The sequence below is a fragment of the Phodopus roborovskii genome, unplaced genomic scaffold, assembly GCF_943737965.1.
Source record: "Phodopus roborovskii unplaced genomic scaffold, PHOROB, whole genome shotgun sequence".
NCBI classification, from domain to species: domain Eukaryota; kingdom Metazoa; phylum Chordata; class Mammalia; order Rodentia; family Cricetidae; genus Phodopus; species Phodopus roborovskii.
In genome coordinates, this window is record NW_026126469.1 from 19,000,062 (window position 1) to 19,021,400 (window position 21,339).

Here is a 21,339-nt window from a genome sequence, read left to right on the forward strand (position 1 = left end):
CACCCACACGGAGAGTGGATCGAGTGTGTCCATCCCACAAGAACTGCTGACAGAATACATTCCATGACCAGCAGAGCCCATGTGGGAGGGTGCGCCATTTAAGTCTCACGTGTAATGGGCGGTGCTCAGCATGATTGCCCGACGTTCCTCCCCACACACCCTCCTTCTGTCAAACTGGGAGAGATGCTCCCTTTAATATTGGCAATTTCCCTGTGGGAAGAAGTGTATGTGTGCATGCACTTTCTCTATGAACTATTTCTCTAGGATTTAATGCCAAGACAGGGGCTGCTTACCAGTACAAAGCAGGGACATCTGTATTTCATACCTCACTTCATTCTTTGCCTTCACATCTGGAAAACTTTGAGTTAAATTTGTATGCCTAAAGCTATAGTCCGTTTAAACTGGAGTTTCTGTAAGATGCTTCTATCTCTTTTTACTCCTACATGACTTTGTTTGTTTGGTTTGTTTTGTTTTTTCAAGACAGGGTTTCTCTGTATTGATTTGGAGTCTGTCCTAGAACTAGCTCTGTAGATCAGGCTGGCCTTGAACTCTCAGAGCTCTTCCTGCCTCTGCCTCCTGAGTGCTGGGATTAAAGGCATGCACCACCAACGCCCGGCTCCTACATGACTCTTTAATTTAAAATTGCTTTTAATTTTTAACTTTTTAAAGGATTGGAGCCAAAGATTTCCTTGTGTGAAAGCATGGATGTTTCTGTACATTATTGGTTTTAATCCCCACTATGGTTAATGTCTTCTTCACTGAAGCAAAGATAAGCCACAGGTTGAAGGGAACTGGGACCTTGCTGAGCCCTTAGTGGCCAAGTGGGGATTCAAACTTGGCTTTCCCAGTTCTGAGCCTGGTGCTACTCTGTCCATGGCTACCTCTCAGCTTCCCTGAATCTGAGCCACTTCTCCATCTGCTCGGTAACTGAGTAAGGGAGTAGTATATTGTGGATAGAAGATGGCGTAGGAGACTCAGGAGGGTGCACACCAGACCCCAAGAGGAAGTCATGGATTTGGACAGAAGAGGCTCTGGCCATCTGTGGTCCACCTGCCTGTGCAAAGGCCAAAGTGGGATACTCAGGGTAGGGGTAACCTCCCTTCTCTAAGTTCTTTCCTACTCCCCATCTCTCCCCCACCGTGTTAGGCATCCATCCCATGGAGGAACCTGCTGTGTCTGCCAGATGGGAGCCAGAGACGTACTACAGCGGTCTGGAATTCATTTTGGGAGACATCTTGAATATTCTTCTGTCTGAGTCATACTCGGATTGTTTTTAAAAATAGGCTCACACCAACAGGCGACCTAAACTACATCAGTCTTGACACAGCTGGAACAATGCTGCCATTCCAACTACTTCACATTTCATTTGTGCAAACTTTTATCATTCTAGAGCCCTGCCATCCCACTGGGGTGGGGGTGGGATGCATCCCAGCTTCAGTGGGTGCTCTGAGCATCACTGTTTTCATACTTAGTAAACCTAGGTCCAGGTTGCACCCTGGTCTAGCCTATGCAGTATGTCTTGTTCCCATTGGGAGAAGAGGGAGCATGGAGGGCTGGGGTCTGTGTTTTGCAAGGGCTAGGACTTAGCTTGTGGAGGAACAGCTGGCCACACAGGATGCAAGAGGCTTCTCTGATCTGTGGCCGGAGCCAACCATGTGTGGACCCCTTGAGTGGTGGTGAGGGCACTTTGGCTCTTGCATCTCTCAGTATACGAAAAGATGTACCCGAAATTCAAATGCTCAAGAGCAGTTCTGCCCCAGGCCAAGTAGGACACCTGGCAGCCCTGACAGGCCAGTGAGCTAAGGCAGACTGTGAGTTGAACTTTGAAGTCAGGCCCAAGGGATTTGTGTTTAGAAACAATGACATGATTTAGGGATTTTTATCCCTCAATTTCCTAACTTGGGCCTCTCTCCAAACCCTGGGGAGGGGGCGGTGAGCTAGTAAGTCTCCTCGCTTCCTCCCTTTAATTAATTCCCCCTTTCCACACCTGCTGGCCACCTTACTATAGAACCCAAATCACTTTCTCTCTTCTTGTATTTAGCACAGTGTTTTTTCTCTTTTTGCTGTCTTTTTAAGCGGCAAATACAGTATGTACTCTATACGTGGTATGTGCATATCCTTTCATAGATATACTTCATGAATTTCCATAATTTTAACACCCTCCCCCCACCCCATGTACCCCCGCCATTGCCTTTAGACTCTTCCTTTGGAAACTTCTTCCTAAGTCTCCTTCCTATTCTTGGATCTGTGGTGGTGGTGGGTTGTGTGTATGTGTATGTGTGTTGTGTGTGTGTGGTGTGTTTGTGTGTGTGTGCGCAGAGGAAACACAAGTCCTGTCACTAAATTTGGAGCTGTGTAAGAGCCCAGCAAACTTCAGTGATCTTGATCCTCCTATCTCTGTCCCTCACACTGCTGGTATTACAAATGTACTAGGCTTTTTATGTAGGTACTGGGGATTTGAACCCAGGGCATAATACCTACAGAGCAATTGTTCTTACTGGATGAGCCATCTCCCCAGCCCCAAGTTACTGTCTTCGTTAGCTGCTTTGTCACTCAGCCCCCTCCTAGTTCTCACTCATGGCCACCCTCTTGTTAATTCTTTTGCTTTATGTTACACACCTTTTCTGGAGTGTGTTGGTGGACTACTTTTAACGCAGATTGCATGGTCATGTTGTTCTGTGTTCACAGTTACCCAGGGGTCTTTTTTGAGGAGAGATAGAACACTGTTAGCCCTGGTCAGACAAACTGACACATGTGTTTGGAGGAGATCACCTGGGGCTTCTCTCAACACCATATTCGCTTCACTTCCAGGAAAATCTTTCTTTTTGGTGTGGACCACCATGCAGGACAAAAAAGAGCTTTAATTTGTGTGTGTGTGTGTGTGTGTGTGTGTGTGTGTGTGTGTGTGTGTGTGTGTGGTCAGACAAGTGTTCTGCCATAAAACTATTCCCATGTGGGAAGAAGACCTTTATCCGAGCAAGTCACATGGCCTCTAACAGGTCTCTAATGAGGGTGACCTCTCTGTCATCACAGGTGACCGGACTGCTTTCCAGCTTCAGGTGCGCCAGGTGGAGGACTATCCCGTAGACCTGTACTACCTGATGGACCTTTCCCTCTCCATGAAGGATGACTTGGACAACATCCGGAGCCTGGGCACCAAGCTTGCTGAGGAAATGAGGAAGCTCACTAGTAACTTCCGGTTGGGTTTCGGGTCTTTTGTTGACAAGGACATCTCTCCTTTTTCCTACACGGCACCGAGATACCAGACCAATCCATGTATTGGGTAAGTGTCAAAAAGAGCCCATAGAAAGGCAAGTTAAGGGAAACACTAAGTTTAGGCACTAAATGACTAATGATGGCCACATTCTGTCCTTGACCTACATGTGAGAAGTGAGCTGTCATGGGGTTGTATTAAGACATAATGATCTTATGAGACTTAGTTTCTTGCCTGCCTCACAGGGCACTGTTCTGACATTAATATAATTTAGCCAGTGTCCTCAGGGAATGGGATCTAGGAGGTTCAGGGAAGACCAGGAAAATACAACTAGTTTTTTCTCGTTGCCAGCGGTAACTGGTGTGTTCAGAGATACATGGTTTGGGGGGCTGGGGAGATGACTCTGTTGCAGTGTTTGCTGCACAAGCATGAGTAGCTTTAGCATGTTCATAATCCCCAGCACTGGTAAAGGAGAGACAGAGGACCCTTGAGTCTCACAGAATGAGGGCCAGGCAACATGGAAGCAATCTCTGAACTCCACATGTATATGTACACACGTGCATGTGCATAACCACACAATCCACACATACAAAAAGATAAGTGCATTCAGAGGCTTTCCCCGTTGTTTATATCAACAACTATAATTTACTTCCATATAACTGAATGAAAACCCTGTTTTAGTTTTAATTTTGTATGTGTGTGTATACTATGTTTGTATGTGTATGTGCAGGTGTGTGCATACCTACATGTGTAGAGATCAAATGATGCCCTTAGATATCTGCCCTCACCTTCCCCCTTGTTTGATGCAGGATATTGTTGTTTGCCATTGCTCTGCATGTGCCAGGCTAGCCACACAGGGTTCCAGGAATTCTATCTCTGTCATCCGTTGCAGGAACACTGGGTTACAGGTTGTACTGCTGAACCTGCCTGTCTTAATTAGGGTTTTGTTTTGTTTTTGTTTTTCGAGACAAGGTTTCTCTGTAGCTTTGGAGTCTGTCCTGGAACACGCTCTGTAGACCAGGCTGGCCTTGAATTCACAGAGATCCACCTGCCTCTGCTTCTTAATTAGGGTTTTTAGTGCTGTGAAGAGACACCATGACCACGGCAACTCGTATAAAGAAAACATTTAATTGGGATGAGTCGCTTATAGTTTCAGAGGTTCAGTCCGTTATCATCATGACAGGGAGCATAGCAGCATTCAGGCTGGAGCTGAGAGACCTACATCTTGCAGGCAACAGGACATCGACTGTCACACTGAGCAAAACTTGAGTAAAAGGGGCCTCATAGCCTGCCCCACAGTGACACACTTCCTTCAGTAAGGTCACACCTATTCCAACAAGGCCACACCTTCCAATAGTGCACTCCCTTTGGGGGCTGTTCTCTTTCAAACCACCATGTTCCATTCCCTGGCCCCCAAAGGCTTATAGCTATATTATAATGAAAAAAAAAAAAGTGCATTCAGTCCAACTTCAAAAGTCCGCACAGTCTATAACACTATAACAGTCTCAGAGTTGTTTTAAAGTCCAAAGTTTCTTCTGAGGTGTATGCAATCTCTTAACTGTAATCTCCCTATAAAAATCAAAATCAAAAAGCAGGCCATATACTTCTAATATGCAATGGCGGTAGGATATACATCACCATTCCAAAATACTGGGAAGGGAACATAGAGAGGAAAATACTGGACCAAAGCAAGACCAAAAGCAGCACAAAATCCAAACACTGAAGTTCCATGCCTGGCAAAATGCTTTTTAGATCTCCTACTCTGTTCAGCTCTGTTCTTTCTCTTAGGCTGGGTCCACCCCCTGTTAGCAGCTCCCCTCAGCAGGCATCCCATGGCTCTGGCATCTCTAACGTCTTGGGGTCCTCCAAGGCAATCCAGGCGTCACCTTCACAGCTTCATGCATTGGCCTCCATTCAGGGACACCCCTGATACATGCCTGGCCTCAGCGGCTTTATTCAATAATTCCTTTCTCCTATTCTTAACCCTAAAGCCAGAACCATGTGAGCAAAGCTGCCAAGTTCTCCTGAGTGCTGGCTGGAACATGGCTGGCCCCCTTGTTCAGTTACATCTTCACCAGCCTTCTGTCTTTCATTGCCAAAGCTTGGCTGCCCTGAAACTTGCTGTCTGGCCACCAGCCTCTGCCTTCCCAGTGCTGGGACTAAAGGCGTGTACCACTACACCAACTGTAAACTTCTTTAAAATTCCTTTTCACAGATTGGAAATTTAGCTGGAAGTCACCACTCCTTTTTTCCATTTCTTAGTAGATTTTTCTCCTGTGCTTTAGTTCTCTGTAGCTTTCGGGTCTATCTGCCTCCTGAGCGCTGGGATTAAAGGTGTGTGCCTTTACCTGGCCCATTCTACTTTCTGGTGCCCTTTCCTCTCAAACAGTTTTTGTTGCTCAGCTTGCTCCTTTTCATTATGAATCATCATGAGAGTCACCACTAATACCCACACGACAGACTCTATGCTAGGCTGTTTTGAGATTGCTTCTGCCAACAGAATTAATCCAAAACTTTAGCCTCAGGCACACCCTTCCGACAAGGACAAAAGGCAGCCACTTTCTTCACCAAAATATCATAAGAGCAATCTCCAGGCAGCATACTAAAATTTATCTCCTCTGAAACCTCTTGAGGTAGCTCCCCCACCCCAGTTCATCAAATCCCACTCAGCACCACTGTCTTCCATGTGCCTAGTAGTGCAGCCCATTAAGCAGCGCCTAAAGCATTCCACTGCTTTCCTAACCTAAACAAAGTCCAAATTCCTCCAAACAAACACATGGTCTGGCCTATTGCAGCAGTACCCCCGTCCCTGTTGCCAACTTCTGCAACAGGGTTAGGGTTTTCATTGCTTGGAAGAGACACCCTGACCACAGCCATTCTTATAAGGAAAATATTTAATTGGGATGGCTTACAGTTCAGAGGTTCTGTCCGTTATCACCATGATGGGGAGCATGGCAGCGTGCAGGCAGATGTGGTGCTGGGGTAGAGAGCACTACATTTTGTAGGCAGCAAGCAGAAAGTTGACTGTCACAGTAAGGGAAGCTTGAGCAGAAGAGACCTGAAAGCCTGTTCCCACAGTGACACACTTCCTCCAGCAAGGCCACGCCTCCTGCTGGTGCCCCTCCCTTTGGGGGCCATTGTCTTTCAAGCCACCATATTGCCTTTATATGGGTTCTAGACGAACTTGGGTTTTCATGCTTGCTTGGCACAAACTTATCCGATGAGCTCATTTCTCTAGACTTTTTTTTTTAAATGATAATATTTTATTATGTAGCCCTGGTTGTCCTCCAGCTCACTCTATAGACTGGGTGGGCTTTGAACTTACATCCACCCTCCTGACTCTGCCTGCTAAGTGCTGGGGTTATAGGTGTTGCTGTCTTCTTGCCTAGCTGCCTGTTTTAAGTAAGGTTTTTTTTTCCATTTTTTTTGTTTGTTTGTTTTTACATAATTTAAGTGCTCAAATTAGAAAGTATTTGGCAAATTATTAAAAAGTAGGAGTTTCTAACTTTTTACACAGATCCTAAAGCATGTAATGGGCAAACTTGCTCCGGTTTTATTTCCTGCTTATCTATAATTCTAGTGAGGCCTCCTGATCAGTGGATGCCTCTTCTCTAAGCAGTGGCTCAGGGATCTAGACCCCTTCCACACATGCCGGGATGATTGTACTTTAAATGGGACTGTCTGCTCCCATACTCTGAAATAAGAGGCTGGATACCAGGTTAGCTTTGTAACTGTAACCAGGAATAAGAAACAACACAAAGATTGAAAAACAGTAAAATAAGTCAGGTGATGGTGACATACACCTTTGATTCCAGAAGATCTCCAAGTTCAAGGCCAGCCTGGTCTAGAGTGCTAGTTGTAGGACAGCCAGGGCTACTTAAAGAGAAAGACCCTGTCTTGAAAAAACAAATAAAAAATCAGGAAAAGGAAGAAAAGAAAACCCCAATAAGATTATTCAAAGCTCCTTAAGCATAAAGAGATGCTGGGCATCATTTGCTGGGTGTAGCTTCTTCAGTGCCACAAGTAGCCATAAGCTAGGTTATTATTAGTAGATCTGGTCCCCTCTGTCAGCTGTCTCCAGACCACATTGTTGGAATTTTGCTACTTACTGGGAGCAACAGCATCTGAATCAAAACATTTTTTTTTTTTTTTTAATGCATTGGAACAGTGATTCTATCCTGTCCTTTCTGTCCCTGCCCTGATTGGGCTCTGACTCTCAGACAGGGTGTGTCTGCACCCGCAAGAGATGCTGGACTGGGAGCTGGCAGAGGATCAAGGACCAGTTTGGGTGCTTAGCATCCTCATAGTCAAGGCTCCTCCACGTAGCTTTTCAGAGTTCCTACTCTGAAAAAAGCCCTGCAGGCAGACACAGTGGCAGACAGAGCAGTTCTTGACAACACTCTGAAAAGCTGTTCCTAAGACAGGAAATCATTGAAGCAAGCGTGTTAGGCAGGAAACCTCAAATCTAAGTCATGTAAATCTCTCTTTTGTAAGCCAGGAAGTACTAGGAAAGACACTGTGGCTCTGGGCTGAGCTTCCCACCCTGGGGTCCCCAGTCTCCATGGAGAGTCCTTTGCAAGTTGAGAGGGACAGCACAGGCCAGGTCCTGTAATCTAGCTGTCCCACACCAGGTCTGGGACAACGCATGCCTTGTTTGCTTTTCTGTTTTTAAGGCTCTGAGTTAGTTACTGACATCTAAAAACCAACTAGCCACAAATAACCAGAGTTTGTAGGTTTTCTCCACTCGGTATAGAATACAGCAGAAACACTAAATCTGAAGAAGAGCCAGGCTTGCCACGGGGAGAAAGAAGTAATATAAGCATCAGATTACTAACTGTCCTGAGGCACAGGAACGCCACTAGGAAATCCAGTACTCACTGACATCCTGTTTTCAGTTTCTGGTTGAGGAACTTTTTCTTTAATTGAGCTGGCGTGGAGATCCATTCACCTAAAAACATGGATGTATGAAAACACATCCATCCATCCATCACTATTGATATGCTTCTACCACCCTTAGAGTGTGTTTCCCCAGGAAGCCATCGTGTTCCTTTGTCACCTTGAAGGTGTCATTGCACTGCCTTCTGACATCTTTGTGCCTGAGGCGACATGCAGTTCTCCTGATCCTGCTCAGTCACACCCTCCTGACTGTGTCTGGCTGTCTCTCTGTGCGGCTGGGGTTACTGTTTTACATGTTTACATTGTTCAGTGCCTCCTGGGCTGTGTCATCTGTGTCTGGAAGGTTCTAACAGTATCCCTGTGATCAGTTCCTGTCTCTTCCCTCCATGGTCATCCACTAGTAGGTGTCACTTAGAGCTTCTCAGTCTAAATGCCATGTTTCTTACTTTTCCTCATGTAACTCTGTCCCCACAGCTGTGTGATAGAAAACCCTTCCAGGTTACAATTTTGTTCTTCAGTGTGATCTGTATACTGAGGTGCTTTTGACCTCCGTGACTGTATTTTTTCTTTTTATCTTCCATCCATCCATCCATCCATCCATCCATCCATCCATCCATCCATCCATCCTCTAGGTTTTTTGAGAATGGGTTTTTCTGTGTAGTTCTGGTTGTCATAGAACTCACCGTGTAGACCAGAGATCCCCCTGCCTCTGCCTTCTGGGTGCTGGGATTAAAGATGAGCACCACCACCGCCAGGCTCTTACTATAATTTTTACTTTGTCCTTTTCTCAGACCTTGTGTTTTAGATACTTTGAGACTTTTAGTTTTTGTTGTTTGTTTTTAATTATCTAGACGTTTCCTGCCTGATTTTGGCGGTCATTCCTTTAGCTTGTTTCACTGTTTCAAAAGTCCTGTCCTAGGGATTTTCAGAGCATTCTGTTCTTGAGTGTGAGGTTTGCTGACATTCCTTGGGGCTGCTAGCCTCTCACGTGGTGTGAAATGTTTTCATTAGCTCATCTTCATCAGAGCCTGTTTTCTACTGTGAGCCAACCTTCTGTGTTGACAGTGGGGCTGCTTTTCCTGTTAATTTCTCAGCTGGGGATTTCTTTCTGTTTTGGTTTTTGAGACAAGGTCTCACTATGTAGCCCTGGCTGTCCTGGAACTCACAGAGAGCCACCTGCCTCTGCCTCCCAAGTACTGGTATTAAATGCTGACTGACATGGCCCAGAAGTTGGGAGTTTCTTTACCATAAAAGTTGGGGATTCTCATCACTAGGACCTGGAATGACTTTTTATTTTTTAATGAGGACCTGGGTCTGGTTCCCAGCAGTTCTCAACTGCCTGTAATTCTAGTTTCAGGGATGGGGAATCTGATGCCTTTTTCTACTCCCACAGCATACATACATACATACATACATACATACATACATACATACATACATTTATGTGTATGTATATTCGTGCATGAATAGGTGCTAGGTTTGAACTCATTAATAAACTCTGAGTCACAAATTGTGAGTTGGTGTCCCATTAAAGAAAGAGACAAGACACTTCTTGGTGTCATTTAACCAAGAGCAAGCCAGATTTGAATTCTCTAATTCATGCTCTGTGTATCATCTGTCCCCTGTCTGAATTGACACTTGCCCAAAGACTCTCTTGTGAATCTGTCCGTGTGTGTGTGTGTGTGTGTGTGTGTGTGTGTGTGTGTGTGTGTATACCTAACAGAGGGCTCTGCACTGCATTTATTGAAAAGCACAGAAAGCATCCTATGGGGAAAGAATGAGATTTTTTTTATGTAAATTAGCGCATTCATTGCAGGCTAGGCCGTCTCAAATGTAACTCTTCTGGCTTTCAGTCTCTTCAGTCTTCGGATGGCAGATTTCACTGTGAGAGTAGCGGTCATGTTGTAGGTCCAGGCCCCATCAGCCACTGTTTTCATTCCAGAACCACAGTGCCAGATGCCAACAGCTCGTCTCTTCATCTTGGTCTTGCCACAGAAGGAGCAGGTGTACTTACCATGCTCACTGATTTCAATTTTCTTCACCATTTTCCTGATGGAGACACCGCAGCGGGTCCCATATTTCCTGTCAGTGACCTTCTTGGTTTGTTTAGGCATTTCTCCAGAACCTAAGCCCAAGCCCAGAGAGGAAGAGGTACTTTACAGAAAATTAGAGTTTTGCAAGAGGCTAAGTCGCTGACTCCAGCCAACTGAGATAACAGTGTTATTACAAACATCATCGTTTGTCAAGTCATATCCAAATGTGATGTTCAGCATTTACAGTGGACATTCTCTTAGAAGATTGCTTTCAGCCTCTATTTTCACTCTTCTCAACCAGTGTTACACAGTCACTACTGTGGGTCGGGAGCATGGGAGAGCAAATAATTTAAGATCGAAGCCGTGCATTGGCTTAGGTTGTAAAAGTTGATTACACGGGATGTCCAAGGCATACAAGGATGGGTGTTAAAGTGTTCTCTTAAAGACAGCTTAAACAAACAGGCTGAGCACAGAGGACAGCAGTCTTAGGTCTTAAGTGACTTTAAGGTATATTATGAACTGAGTGGTGAGGTCCAGCGAAAGTTCTAGTCTCTTAGAATGTAAGAGATATTTTCATATATTGCATCACTACATGTGTATGTCTGTTTGTATGTTTTTTAATTTATGTGTATGTGTGTGCATTGGTGCCCAAGAAGGCCAGAAGAGGATATCGGATCCCCTGGAGCTGGAGTTATAGGCAACCCTCTGGAAGAGCAGCAAGCCTTCTTAGCCATTGAGCCTGTCTTTAGCCCTAATGCCATTTTTATGAGAGGTTCTCTCTCTCCTTTTAAAAAATTTATTTTTAATTATGTCATGTGTTGGGGGCGGTGAGTGGAGTCCAGAGGTGTTTGATCCCTTAGAGCTGGAGTTACAGGTGAATTCAGGTCCTCAACAAGTGTTCTTAACCACCTTAATCAACCTTCTCTTGAGACCTCAGGTTTTTCTCTTTTTTTCTCATTTACAGTGGATAGTAAACGTTCTTGCCTCTTTTCTAGGCTGGTGGTTGGAGACTGCATGGCTGGTTCAGTACTGCAGCTCTTAGTAGCATCTAGCTTCTCCTGTTGAGTGAGAGCCAGGCAGCTCCAGACTCCACTGGGCTCCTCCTAGGACTAGCTACAAACTTAGGCTTCTTTCACCCCTTACGAGAGCTCTTGGGTCCCATGCCCTCTCTTCAGCTCATACATTTATGAACCATTTCTTTCCTTTTCTCTTGTAGCCTCCAATCATGTCTGTCTAGGAACACTTTTTAAATTTTATTTTTTTTTTTGTCAAGAAGTCCTCTACATTCAGAATAAGAGAGATGCCTTCCATATTTACTCAGTCTACAATCTTGTGTTGAATATTACATCATTTTTGGAACTTGCCTACATCTAATGTGTTCCAACAAGATTCACTGTTGGTTTTTGTTTTTTTCCAAGATAGGGTTTCTATGTAACCATAGCTGTCCTGGAATTCACTTTGCGGACCAGGCTGGCCCTGAACTTAGAGATCCACTTGCCTCTGCCTCCAGAGTGCTGGGACTAAAGGCATGCACCACTCCCAGCTCAGGATTCACTTTTTACATGACTGTATGGGTACATGCATGCACGTGTGTGCACATGCATAACGCAGTTCTTTCTCCCCCAGCTCTGTTTTTATTTTTCATCTTCCTGGTTAATAATCTTAAACTCAGTAACTCTTCTTAAATGTCCCTCCACTGGGATTCCATAGTACAGACACAGTGTGCGTGGGGGTTTAATCTCCTGGCTGGTGACTAAAACACAGATCTCTGGGCCACTCTGGAGCAACTCCAAGGACTAAGCCAGAAGTCTGGTCCCAGGTGGCATGCTGTTTCAGTAGAGACCTTCCCAGTGTCTGTGTGGCAAAGCTGTGTTCAGTCAGAGGTGTCCCTGACTGGGCTATGCATGGTTCAGGTTTTTCTCCAGCACTCACTCTTCATTTCTGTGCAGGAGGTGTAAACACTGAGCACCATCCCTGTGAGCCTTCTCCTTTCACAGTAGCTATTCAGTCTCTCCTCCAACTGTCACAGCAAACACACCCAAGGCTCTATGCTTCTAAGCAGTGGCAGTGAACAACAGAAGGGAATAGGAGCTTGGAGGAAGATTGGAATGCAGTTGAGGGTGTTTCCCTCCCCTCTGGGCTTGCCTATCAGTCAAATAGGAGTGGGTGGGGTCTCAGCTCCTTCCAATGGGAATGTAATGTCCACACTTGTTTTTTGTTTTTTATTTATTTTATGTGCATTGAAGTTGTCGGATCTTGGGAGTTACAGACAGTTGTGAGCTGCCATGGGTGTGCTGGTAATTGAAGCTGGGTCCTTTGGAAGAGCAGCCAATGCTCTTAACCACTGAGCCATCTCTGCAGCCCCCCCCCCCCATGCTTGCCTTTATATGTTGAGGAGGGTACACAAAATCTCAGGGTGGCCTGAGGTGTGGATTTAAAAATAGCTGCCCAGTCTAAGCTTAGGGTGTTTGTGAAGACTCAAAGCAGGCAGGGGAAAGTCTAGCTGGGGAGAACAAACTGTCTGGTGGATTGGAAGTGTGTGTGTGTGTGTGTGTGTGTGTGTGTGTGTGTGTGTGTGTGTGTGTAGGGGTCTGGGGGCAGGGGTGTGATCTGTCCCCAGCATCGTGTGAGGTCTGTGTGGCATTGTGACTGTTGGTGATAGAGCTCCCTCCCAGACAGCCAAAGCTTGCCTCTCTGCAGAGGAGAGGAGCCTGCCTAGACCTGTCCTGGCATGGCTGGTCTTGGCAGCAGAGATACTGGAACCTCTAGTAGTTGCTAAGCCTAGTTCCCTTCCCAGGCACATCTTGAATGGGACTCAAAAGCCTTTCTCCCGGGCTTCTTGTTTTTCTAAAGAGAGACTTCCTTTACAGGGCCACAGATCCTGCGGGTCTGGGCCAGACTGCCCCCCACGTCCTCTTAGTCTGTCTCTTTTACTCTGCGTCCAGCACACTGGCCTTCCTCTGTCTGCTTTCTCCACACGGCTCAGCTAGTGTTCTTTTCTGTGGCTTGCACACTCTGCCCTCTCCTTTATCCCAAGAACCCATTCAAGGCCTCTCTTCCTGTTTCAGTGCCCAGGCTTGGTGATGTCATTGGAAACTACTTTCCTCTAGGAATGGGACCTCTTACGGTTTCCCCCCGAAATTAACCTGGCAGTACTTTGAAATGCATGTCGTTCCAAGTTCTCAGTTTCCCATTTGAAGAAACTTAGAGTGGACGCTTTATCATTGCAGTGTTATAAATGAATCCCTTCTGTATCTCTTCTCGTGCCAGCACATCCTCTGTCTCATGGCAGCAGCACACGGAAGAAAACTGGTTACCCAAATAGCCCTGCTATGTTGCCCTCACTGGCCATTGTCCACCTTGGTCATGCCACTGGTCCCACTCTTCTCCCAAGGCCTTTGTCAAATCTTCCCCCAGCCACAGGGTCTACTGTGACCCCCACTTTGAGTCATTGTCTGCACACTTCCATGGTCTGCCTGTGTGCCCCCATCGAGGGCTAGCTGTTATTTATCTTTGTTCTCTCTACTATGCTTATCCCGGAGTAGATGGTAGGTGCTGGGTAAATGTTGATTGACAATTTTCAAGGGATGCAGCGAAGGCCAGAACACTCGATTGATATTTAGAGATGGGGTCAGAGAGGTGGTTCAGTGGGCAGGGGTGACTGCCACTAAGCCTGATGACCTGAGTTTGACCCCCCAGAACCCATATGATTTAAGAAAGAACTAATCTCTGCAAGTTGTTCACTGACTTGCACTTGTGTGTGTACGCATACATGCACACTAAAATAAGGAAACGTAATTAAAAATTGAAAAGACTTGGAGCCGATGATGATGGAAAAGCGACTCTTCTCTTTTCTTTCTCTAGTTACAAGTTATTCCCAAACTGTGTCCCCTCCTTCGGGTTCCGCCATCTGCTGCCTCTCACAGACAGAGTCGACAGTTTCAACGAGGAAGTGAGGAAGCAGAGGGTGTCCCGGAACCGTGATGCCCCGGAAGGGGGCTTTGATGCTGTCCTCCAGGCGGCTGTCTGCAAGGTAACTTTCTGGTTTCAGCCTCCATGGGGCAGGCTTTGAGCCACCCACGCATGTGGCTCCCATCCATTCTTGCATCACCTTGGGGAAATCTCTAGCAATCAAGTCGGTTGGACTGGGATGAATTGAGTTTGTCCCATCTCCATGGCGGGGTGTGGCTCTGTGCAATGGGATAGTGTGTTTGCCAGAGGACAGCTGCTCTGTGTTTATGCATTGCCTTTTGGGGGGGGCGGTTTTTTTTTTTTTTAACCTTATAGATTGCATGACTGGGGAACCAAGCTGAAAAAGAGAATCACTCAAACTCTTCAGTTGCATGTCTGTGTTTTTGTTTTCCTCCTTTTCTGTGATATGTGGATCCAGAGAGAGAGCATAGACCTGTCAGAAGTGAATGAGCTTAGACTTTGAGAGGGTCCCAGTATATAAGTGGAAGATCGATAACAACTTATTGTTAAGTGATTTTCTACTATCAAAGAGCCTAATAGCAGCAACAGAAGATTAACTATCCTGCAGCTCATTACTGAAGCATGCTTGCAGTGTCATTACGTTCATCCTCCTGGTGTGTGTCCAGAAGCTTAGCAATTTCAGTAAAGCTCAGCAGATTGTCCACACTGGCAACACATTCTTCTTTTAAAATATGAGCTACTTATTTTGTTTTTAAATGTTATGTGAATGAATTTCTTGCCTGCATGTATGTAAGTGGATATGCATGCTCAGTGCCCATGGAGGTGGGAAGACAGGTCCTCAGAGTCTTCTGAACTGGAGTTAGAGACAGTTGTAAACCTCTGTGTGAGTGACTAAGAGTCTAACCTGGGTCCGCTGGAAGAGCAGAGTGCTGTAAACACTGAGCCATCTCTTCAGCCTCTTGGTCTTTGAAAACCTATGGGAGTTCGTGAGTGGTGGAGTGGTAGGCACTCTTAAACGTTTGGGATGTCAAAGGAAGAGGTTAAAACCTAGCTTCGAGGCTATGCACTGGCTGCTGTTTGCTTCCTCGGTGATCCGAACTCTTGTGTTTCTGAGTGTGTGTTGGCTGGGTTTGTTCTATATTCACGTTCCTCTCTAATAATCACCCTTGACAAAGATAAGAAGAAAGTCACTGCTGTCATTTCTGAAATAAGAACCCTCAAACGTCAGACAGATGGCTAAGGGGAAGGAAGAGGCACAGAAGGCATCAGCTCTCCTTCCTGGTTCCTCAGGCTGTGCCTTTGAGAAGGCCTGGGGGCTCTCAGAGTGGGAGATCATGGCAGCTTACCTTACCATCCATTGGGCGGCTGCTGGCCAGTAGCACATGGTCTAAGTCAGAGGTCTCTGGTGGGAGGCCTTTTTTTTTTTTCTTCTTCAGTCTGAAGGCCAGATGGAATACAGCTATGATGCACTCATCCCTGAATCTTCCATGTGTCATGAAATAGTTTATGGGTTGTTTTCTCTCTCTTTTTTTAAACTCGTTTTCAGATATTGCTCAGAGAGGCATTGTCTTCACATTCAGCCAAATTCAATATTTTGTCAGAGGACAAATAGTGCAGGGAAACATGTAAGATTACCCTCACCTCTGGGTAAGATTACCCAGAGAATTTGATGGATTTTCTTTAGGAGGGAGTCATTATTAAAAGCTGTGTGGGTGGGAGAAAAACTCAGTTACAGGCCCCGCCTGGCATTAGTAGGTCTGCTAGATGAAGAGCACAGCAAATGCTGGCAAAGTTGGTATCTGGTCCAGAGAGAAACCAGAGCCCACCCTGGTGCCTGCACAATCCTCCTGTTCCATCCCCAGTGGACAGAATAGTCTACCCTGTGGAGTTTGGCTTCTAGCAGATTTCCTGAACTTTTTGCTTGAACCTGTCAATCGACTGAGAGGCACTGTATGAACTGCTAAGTCAGCCTTAGACCTTTGTAGTTTCAGCATGGCCTTTGCACAGGGAAAGTTAATGATTGTTTAGAATTATGCTATCTGCAAGCCTCCAGTTTCTCTTTACCTTTTCCCCACTTCTGTGCTATGGAGTTACATTTACACATGTTTTAAGACATTTCTTTCTCATTTGAAATTGCCTAATTGATAAGAAATGTAATTTTTCCTGGTTTATTATAGACTTTTTTTTGTTGTTTGGATTTTTTCAAGACAGGATTTCTCTGTATAGCTTTGGAGCCTGTCCTCTGTAGACCAGGGGCCTTGAACTCACAGAGATCTGCCTGCCTCTACCTCCCTAGTGCTGGGATTGAAGGCATGTGCCAACACTGCCCAGCTACTGAAGACTTTCTTATTGTAGCTAAAGTGTTGAGATTAGGTCATAGGCTAGCTTTTGGTGAATGACTAGGCGCCAAAATCATACCATTAAAAATCTTAAGCAACTTAAGGGTCAGGCAGTGTTGTATATACCTATAATCTTAGCACTTGGGAGGCAGAGGCTGGAAAATGTCTGTGAGTTCAAGGCCAGCCCAGTCTACAAAGTGAGTTCTAGACCAGCCAGGGCTACATAAAGAGATTCTTCCTCAAAAACAACCAACTAAACAGAAACTTTAGCAACTTGAACAATGCCTAAGAGAAATTAAGAGTGGACTAAGGAAGGCAGACTAAAAACCATTATGGCTAGAATAATCATGTTTGATAAATAAAAAGAAAAGTGGGCTGGTGATGTTTTCCAATGGATAGAGGTACCTGCTGGTAAACCTGGGGATAATCCCAGGAACCTGCATGATATATAAGGAGAGAACCAACTTCCTCAAGTTGTCCTCCGTCCTCCACACAAATGTTGTGGTATCTGTGTATATGTGCACATACACAGGAAAGAAAGAAAATGTTAGAAATAGACCAGAATGATAGCAGTATTTTTAGGTTATAGAATTATGTTTTTATTTTTCTCGGTGGTTTTTAAAATTTTGTTATTAAATTTCTACTATGAATATATGCTATTTTTTTATTTTGAAGCCTTTCAAACATAATAGTGGAGAAATAAGAAATTAAACTCTGTGTCTGTTGTTTACTTTTAGTGATCACCACTCATGGCCTATCTTGTTTTCTGTTTACAGAGACTCTCTCTATTATTTGAGGGATCGCTCAGATACCATTTACAATACTTAAGCATGCCTTTGTTCACTGGGTCTGCTCCTATTTGCCCATTTTAGAGGCTCTTCAACTTAGTTCTGCCAACTGGGTGTAACAAAGGAAGAAAGGAGTCCTGTGTACTTGGCCGACTCCTCATAGGTCCAGAGTTGCCTGGACAGTCTGCCCTGCACCGTGTACGTGTGCACCTCTGTTTCTGGTAACCTTTGCTGTTGGTGATGATCAGAGAACAGGCCTGACTCACAGCATCATGGGTTCTCCTTGCTCTGGTTCCTCTGGGTCGGACTATTCATTATCAACTTGTGGACTTAGGCTTATGACATGGCTATCCTTAGAGGCTAACTCAGCTGGGCGGTGGTGGAGAGGCAGAGGCAGGTAGATTTCTATGAGTTCAAGGCCAGTCTGGTCTATAGAGTGAGTTCTAGGATAGCCAGGGCTACACAGAGAAACCCTATCTTGGGGGAAAAAAACAAAAACAAAAAGTCATCCTCTAAGGCATCATGTGTCTACCTTGCAAAGATGTTCTTTGTAGAAGATAAAGGAATACCTGCTTTTCTTTAGGATTCTACTCAGGACATGGACTCTGCTGTTACTAGTGGTAGCTTCCCCTAGCTGCTCGATTGCTGAGGCAGTTAATGGCAGTTGGGGCTAAGTGATGGCTCTCTCACGAAAGCATCTCTTGCCAATGTAGCATTCATAACTGGGTTAGAATTGGAGCATGCCATTGCCTTTAATGCCATATAAGCCTATGAATTTGTCTATACCTTTTCTGGGTCAGAATTATGGTTTTTCCCTTCATCAGTTTTACTGTTTCCCTCAGAACTTTCCAGAAGTTGACTTTTAAGTTGTTTGTGCCGGCTGATGGATGATGGATGATTCAGACTAGAGTTATGTTTGCTTTCCTACTTTCCCAAACAGGAAGCATCCCCAGCCTCGGGAGGATGGGGGTGGGTGCTGTGGTGAGTATGGCCTCAGGGCTGTGGGTTCCAGAGCCTGTTTGCTTTTCCTTTGCAACAGTATCTTTAGGAAACTATTAAAAGTATTCTATACCCCCCCCCCCCCGTGTGTGTGTGTGTGTGTGTGTGTGTGTGTGTGTGTGTGTGTTGTGTGTGTGTGTAGGGAGAGATCGAGAACACACATGCGGAAAGGCGCAAGTCTGAGGCCTACAAGAAATCAGGCAGGTCAGAAGACGCCAAAGGGTGACTGTTGTTCCCACCTCTTACCTGCCATAGGAATGCTAGAATTACAGATGTGCACCACATCAGGCTTTTTACATGGCTTCTGGATCAAGTTGGGTTTCCATGTCCCTGCAGCTAGTGTCTTTACTGGTTTGAGCCACCTCCCTAGTCCCTTGACTGTGGTTTAATACTTGCTTTCACATCACTCTACTAGTTTGGTGACATTTCAAATTCTGTGACCCATGATTTGCCATGCTGGAGGTTACACTGCCCTGCTGACAGCTGGGTATTCTCACACAGGGCGTGGGAAATAGCACTGGCAAGAGCCCATCTCCATTACCCTCTGGTATAAACCAGCTGCGTGCCTGCATCGCTTCCCTGTCATAGAAGGCATCGTCACATGCTGGCAGTCTCCCTCCCTGACCATGGCAGGGACAGGAAACTAGGGGGAAATCCAGGCAGCTCCATGGGTGCCTGAAGCGTTACTTCCATAATGACCAGGATGTCAGTTTCCTCGGCCTCCCTCATGGCCTCCGCATTCAACCACAGCAGCCTGGAGTCACTTAATCTGACTGCAGCTGGCCTCTTGCACATGCTACTTGCTTCACTCTGCCTACCCCCAGCACTCTTAGCTTTCCTTCATTTCCTTCTTAATAGAATTCATTGCTTCAAGCTGCTTCCACCCCGCCTCCAGCCTCCTGCATCTTCATATACCACATCAATATGGTGTGCTTGTTCCAGCCCGTGAGCTGTTGTTGATACATATCATATCCACCGTGCATTTCAGTCTTGGTGTTGGTTATGCATTCTGTACTTTTAACAAATGAGTAACTGCCTTCTCCCCATTACAGTATTGTGCAGGGCAGCTTCCCCACCCTCAAAGTCTTATACTCTAATACCATCCCTCCCTGAGCCTGCTTTTCTTAAACATCAAAGTGTGTGTGTGTGTGTGTGTGTGTGTGTGTGTGTGTGTGTGTGTGTGTGTGCGCGCGCGCGCAAGCGCGCATGTGCACACACGCCTGTCTGTCTGTCTGTCTGTCTGTGTTGGGGGTGGTTCAGAACTGGAAGACTAGAACCTGAACCTTGGACCTGCGACACGCTGGGCAAGTGCTCTCTACCACTGGGTGACCTCTCAGCCCTTTGAACTGCTTTCCTTTCTTTGCATGTCCAACTTAGTTTGCTTATATTGTAAATGCCAGCTTAATTGTTTGTTCATCAGGGCCTACTCCCTGATCAATCGCCCTCACTAGGTCAGGGTCTCCCACGTCAATTTTTTTTTTTGCTATTATTTGAGTGGGGTGTCTCCTCCTTGAGACACTAAAGGTGTAGTCATTGCACTGCCTAACACAGGCTAGGTCTTTGGTAGACATTTGGCAAGGGAGCAATGTCTTGTGCTATAGGTGCCTTTGCTTCTGAAGGAAGCCCAGAAATAGCTGGATTGTCCTGCTCATCGCTTGTCCACCTTCCCACCATGCTCTGCTCCTTCAGGGCATCCCGCCTTCTGAAGTACAGCTGTTAGTGCTGTGTATTGGCAATACTAGAGAAATTGAGAGAGGGCCCCTGCTTTCATGGTTTTCTGTCTTTTTAAAGACAGGTTTCCCTAATTGGCCTAGAACTCACTCTGCAGATCAGGCTGGCCTCTTAACTCACAGAGATCTACCTGCCCTGCTCCCAAGTGCTGGCATTCAAGGTATGTGCCACCATGCCCAGCTAGCTACTACTTTTGAGTTATGGGATCTAATTGAGGGTAAATTAAACATTTGTTTATAAGCATTCCACTGACCCATATGAAATTACTGCTATTTGTTTATCATTGATATTTGCCTATTGGTATCTTTCCTACAAACACAAATGCTTTATTTATTCATTTACTTTCTGTAGTGCTGGGAATCAAACCAAGGGTCTTGATTGCTCAGGCAAGGGCACTAGCACTGAGCTACGTCCTTAGTTGCCCAAGTGGAAAATCTGTATGGCTCAACACTATACATTCTATGGTGTCTTCGGTCCAGCTTGGACCTTGCTCCCAAGCCTGCACCAGAGATACCCTGCTGTGCTCTTTGGGGCTTGGACTTGAGGTGGATGTTTAGGACCTGAGTCACAGACTTCCTTTCCCCGAGGAAAGAAATTCTATGCTGTGGCCTCATTAAATGTAACCACAGAGAAGATTTTTCCCCCAAGCATATTTCATTACAAAGTATGATTAGAAACAGGAAAAACAAACTCTTAAGGAGAACATGTTTATTGTTAAAAAGTGACGGAAACAGACCTAAATGTCAGTGTGGTTGGTCATTCCTTTGGTCATTTGGGATGAAAACTTGATTTCCCCAGTGGGCCACATTAAAATTAAGACTCTTTGGTCCTCAAGCTTGGTTGGACCTGCTGTGGAATCTATCACTGGCCAAAGAGGCCATCACTCCCCCCCCCCCAACACTTATTCCCTCTTCCTCTCATCTCTTCTGGAAAAGTTAATATACAGTGTTGTGTTGATAATCTGAAGGTTTGTTGAATACTTATGTGGCACCTGAGCTACTGTGAAGGGCTCGAGGTTGAGGTGGCCACAGATCTGCCTTTGTGATCTTAACCTTACTTGGAAGACAGCGAGAGAACAAGAGCTAAGGTGCAGCTGGGCAAGCTGGCCTCTTAGGACCCAATGGTGAATGACAGCCTTCCTCCCCGAAAGGCGGGCTCGGTCCTTTTACTTACCCCAGCTGTGCAGCGAGCTCCACGGGCTTGCTTCACTCCTTCCTTTGGAAGTGGCTGTCCTGTCTCCTGTTGTGACAAGCGTAATAAAGTTGAGTGATGTCTCCAAGTTGCCATAGGTAAAAATGCCAGAGCCGAAGTTGGCAGATAGATCCATGTGCATGCATTAAATGTACTTAACCTTGACATTAGAGCCCGTGCTATCTTTGAAATCCCACAGGAGCAGAGAAGTGGGC

The 21,339-nt window shown here is 45.6% G+C and overlaps 1 protein-coding gene across 1 annotated transcript in view; it reads left to right on the forward strand.

The window, feature by feature from the left end:
* Itgb5 (integrin subunit beta 5) overlaps nucleotides 1-21,339 on the forward strand; it is a 110,833-nt gene that overhangs the window by 32,548 nt on the left and 56,946 nt on the right. Inside the window, exons 4-5 of the mRNA XM_051191385.1 lie at nucleotides 3,034-3,283; nucleotides 14,008-14,176. Of these exons, the coding sequence (XP_051047342.1) occupies nucleotides 3,034-3,283; nucleotides 14,008-14,176 (419 nt within the window). The remainder of the gene's footprint in view (nucleotides 1-3,033; nucleotides 3,284-14,007; nucleotides 14,177-21,339) is intronic.